This window comes from Medicago sativa, chromosome 7 (genome assembly GCF_051527215.1).
Source record: "Medicago sativa cultivar Bolivia chromosome 7, Bolivia_mono, whole genome shotgun sequence".
Lineage (NCBI taxonomy): Eukaryota > Viridiplantae > Streptophyta > Magnoliopsida > Fabales > Fabaceae > Medicago > Medicago sativa.
The window spans coordinates 74,092,851-74,097,459 of record NC_140755.1 but is presented as its reverse complement, the minus strand read 5'-3'; the positions used below and the strand labels follow the sequence as shown (position 1 = coordinate 74,097,459).

The 4,609-nt window shown below is 35.8% G+C and overlaps 1 protein-coding gene across 1 annotated transcript; it reads left to right on the top strand.

Moving 5' to 3' along the window:
* On the top strand, window positions 1-4,232 carry LOC146908376 (Leucine-rich receptor-like protein kinase family protein). Its single transcript, XM_085723072.1, has 2 exons — window positions 1-2,120; window positions 2,538-4,232. The coding sequence occupies exons 1-2, from the start codon at window positions 703-705 to the stop codon at window positions 3,982-3,984; spliced, it is 2,865 nt and encodes a 954-aa protein (XP_085579198.1). The 5' UTR covers window positions 1-702; the 3' UTR covers window positions 3,985-4,232.
* Window positions 4,233-4,609: the final 377 nt, after the last annotated feature.

The window sequence follows — 4,609 nt, the reverse complement described above, 5'->3', positions numbered from 1 at the left end:
GACACCAACCACAAGACATAAAAGAAGCATTCAATAAAACACAATTATTTTATGCTTCTCTCTCTCTCTCTCTCTCTCTCTCTCTCTACACACACTAGTATTAATGGCTTCTCAACCCCCAAGACTTCCAACAATAATTGTTTTTTATTCATATGCGTCCCTTTTGCCGCTTTCACTGGAAATCAAAATCTCAACAACAAAAACCATTTTTTTCTTTGTTCTTTTCACTTCACTAGCTGAAAAAAATAGAAAAAAAAATAAAAATTAGAAAAAAAATCATTTTTTTACTATACCCTCTTTGATTTTTTAGTATAAAATTCCTTTGTAGTATCTTCTCAGTGGGAACATGTTCATTCATCTTTGAATAGAAGTGATTTTCAAAATTCTCTCAACAGTGAAAAAGCAAAAAGGTGTTTTTTTCTCAACTCACTTTACTTTGTTTTCACATGGTTTTTGTCTAATCCTTTTTTTCTTTTCTTTTCTTTTTGTTTATATCCATTGAGTTTTGTACACTTGCAAAACTTTGTGTCTTGTGACTTGTGCTGATAAGAAACTTCCACTCACAGTTTCATACCTTACCAACCCTTTATTCTCTATTCAAACAAATGATAACGTTCTTGCTAAAAGATGAATCTGTGTTGAAATTCATGAAGAAAAACCACTCCTTTTGAAGTTTAAACACTACCCTTTTGGTTCTTAGACATGTTTCATTCTACAAAGATGATGAAATTCAGCAGCATGTATTTGTTGTTTGTGATATTTTTTGGTTCTGTTATGCTGCAAGTGTTTTCTGTTGATGATCCTGTTTTCAATGATGATATATTAGGCTTAATTGTGTTTAAAGCTGGTTTACAAGATCCTAAACACAAGCTCACTTCATGGAATGAAGATGATTACACTCCTTGTAATTGGGAAGGTGTGAAATGTGATTCTTCAAACAATAGAGTCACTTCTGTTGTCCTTAATGGTTTCTCTCTTTCAGGTCACATTGATAGAGGTTTGTTGAGATTGCAGTTTCTTCAAACTCTATCACTTTCTGGTAACAATTTCACAGGTTTCATAAACCCTGATCTTCCTAAACTTGGAAGTTTGCAAGTTGTTGACTTTAGTGATAACAATCTTAAAGGGTCAATTCCTGAAGGGTTTTTTCAACAATGTGGATCTTTGAAAACTGTTAACTTTGCTAAGAATAATCTTACAGGTAACATTCCTGTTTCTCTTAGCGGTTGTAACACTTTGACAAATGTTAACTTTTCTTACAATCAAATTGATGGAAAATTGCCATCTGAAGTGTGGTTTTTGAGGGGGTTACAGTCACTTGATGTTTCAAATAACTTGCTTGAGGGTGAAATTCCTGAGGGGATTCAAAATCTTTATGATATGAGAGAGTTGAGTTTGAAGAAAAACCGATTTAGTGGTAGAATTCCTCAGGATATTGGTGGCTGCGTTGTTTTGAAATCACTTGATTTGAGTGGTAATTTGCTCTCTGGTGGAATTCCTCAATCAATGCAAAGACTCAATTCTTGTAACTCTCTCAGTTTGCAAGGAAACTCATTCACAGGTAACATTCCTGACTGGATTGGTGAGTTGAAAGATCTAGAAAATTTGGATCTTTCTGCTAATAGATTCTCTGGTTGGATTCCAAAGTCATTAGGAAATCTTGACATGCTGCAAAGATTGAATTTTTCTAGGAATCAGTTAACCGGAAACTTGCCGGATTCGATGATAAACTGTACTAAGCTTTCGGCTCTTGATATCAGTCACAATCAATTGAATGGTTATCTTCCTTCATGGATTTTTAGGAACGGTAACTATCAAGGTCTTGAGGTTTTGGATTTGTCTTCAAATTCATTTTCTGGTGAAATTCCATCTGATATTGGTGGTCTTAGTAATTTGAAAATCTGGAATATGTCTACCAACTATTTCTCTGGTTCTGTTCCTGTTGGTATAGGTGAACTCAAATCTTTGTACATTGTTGATTTGAGTGTTAACAAGCTTAATGGAAGCATTCCTTTTGAATTAGAAGGTGCAATTTCGCTTAGTGAATTGAGGCTACAAAAGAATTCCATTGGTGGGAGAATTCCGGATCAAATCGCGAAGTGCTCGGCTCTAACATCTTTGTAAGTTCTCTAATTTCATAGCTTTGTTCTTATTTCATGCTTTGTTCTTAACAAATCAAGAGTGCTCGGCCCTTATTTCATGCTTTGTTCTTAACAAATCAATGTTCTGTTTTGATAAACAACTTAATTAAATGCTTTTGTATAAGCTATTTCTATTACAAAAAGTAAAATAAAGTAAAACTGTTTTCATATTAACTACAAGCTGTTTTCATAAACTATCCTGGAGAGCTTATGGAAATAAACTGAAAACAACTTATGACAGTAGATAAGTTCAAATAAGTCAATCCAAACAGGCCTTAAGAAGCTCTCTTAGTTTGCTTATGTTGAATAAAATTGTGAAAATTAACATTTCTAGTTAATGAGTCAACAATTTTTCTAATAATTTTTTTGTTTGTGCATTTCATTTGAATTATACAGGGATCTCTCTCACAACAAGCTTACTGGTTCAATCCCTGGAGCAATTGCAAACCTATCCAATCTTCAGCATGTAGACTTGTCATGGAATGAACTCTCTGGAACTTTGCCGAAGGAACTGACAAATCTTTCCAATCTTTTATCGTTTGATGTATCCTACAATCACCTTAACGGTGAGTTACCGGTCGGTGGTTTCTTCAACACCATCCCCTCCTCGTCGGTTACCGGTAACTCATTGTTGTGCGGTTCTGTTGTCAACCACTCCTGCCCATCAGTTCATCCGAAACCTATTGTCCTGAATCCCAATTCTTCTGCTTCCAACTCCAGCGTTCCGCCAAAATATCATCGACACAAGATCATACTCAGCATATCTGCTCTTGTTGCTATTGGTGCAGCTGCTCTTATTGCTGTTGGTGTCGTTGCTATCACTTTTCTAAATATGCGCGCGCGTTCTGCAATGGAACGTTCTGCTGTTCCATTTGCATTCTCGGGTGGTGAGGACTATAGCAACTCGCCGGCGAATGATCCAAACTACGGCAAGCTTGTCATGTTTTCTGGGGATGCAGACTTTGCTGATGGAGCGCACAATCTCCTTAATAAAGATAGTGAAATAGGCCGTGGTGGATTTGGAGTTGTTTATCGCACGTTTCTTCGAGACGGGCATGCTGTTGCGATTAAGAAGCTTACAGTCTCAAGTTTGATCAAGTCCCAGGATGAATTCGAGAAGGAAGTGAAAAGGTTTGGGAAGATTAGGCACCAGAATCTTGTAGCACTCGAAGGCTATTATTGGACTTCATCGTTGCAGCTCCTCATTTACGAGTACCTATCTAGTGGTAGTTTACACAAGCTACTACACGACGCTAACAACAAAAATGTCTTATCATGGCGACAAAGGTTCAAGATTATTCTCGGCATGGCAAAAGGGTTGGCACATTTGCACAAAACAAACATAATCCACTATAATCTCAAATCAACCAATGTTCTGATCGACTGTTCCGGCGAGCCAAAGATAGGAGATTTCGGCTTAGTGAAGCTCTTACCAATGCTAGACCATTGTGTGTTAAGTAGCAAAATTCAAAGTGCGCTCGGTTACATGGCACCCGAGTTTGCTTGCCGCACAGTTAAAATAACCGAGAAATGTGACGTGTACGGTTTTGGGATCCTGATTTTGGAGATAGTGACAGGAAAAAGGCCTGTGGAATACATGGAGGATGATGTGGTGGTTCTTTGTGACATGGTGAGGGGTGCATTGGAAGAAGGAAATGTCGAGCATTGTGTCGATGAAAGACTTTTAGGTAATTTTGCAGCTGAAGAAGCAATTCCTGTGATAAAATTAGGATTGATTTGTGCATCACAAGTGCCATCAAATAGGCCTGATATGAGTGAGGTGATCAACATATTAGAGTTAATTCAGTGCCCTTCAGAAGGACAAGAGGAATTATTAGAATGAATTTTGAGACAAAACAAAATAGCACATATTGGAAGTTCCCGGTGAAGTAGAATCCAGTTAAAAAAGTTATTACACATGCAAAAGAATATTCAGTCAATTTTCATTTTTCAACTTCTTGTTCCTTTTAAGTTGTTGAATTCTTTGTTTTTGTTTTTTCCTTTGATCTTATTTTTGTTTATCCCATGTTGTATTACTGGATTTTTCTTCACCAGTTAGACTGCTTATATAATGATATATCTTCTTCACCATATTTGGCATTTTCTGAATTTTAAGTGTATTTTACAGTGAAATTGCTACTTTTCTTGATGGGACAAGGATTATTCCCACTAGATGACATTGAACATTTCATTTGACTATACAAGGACTATTCATTCAATCATTAGTTATAAAAAAAGAGGATCATTAATTTAATCTTAGATTTCATTACATAATATACTCTAAATAACTATTTAACTTCAAGGGTCTTGTTAACTTGTGTCCTAAGGGCACAAGATAAGAAACTAAATGTAGAAACTTAATCTTAGAAATTGTGTATTCATAACCTTAAAAACTTCAAAACTTATATTTTCAATGCAATATTTATTTTTATATTCTATTTTAAGATCCTAATCTTGTGCCCTGAGGG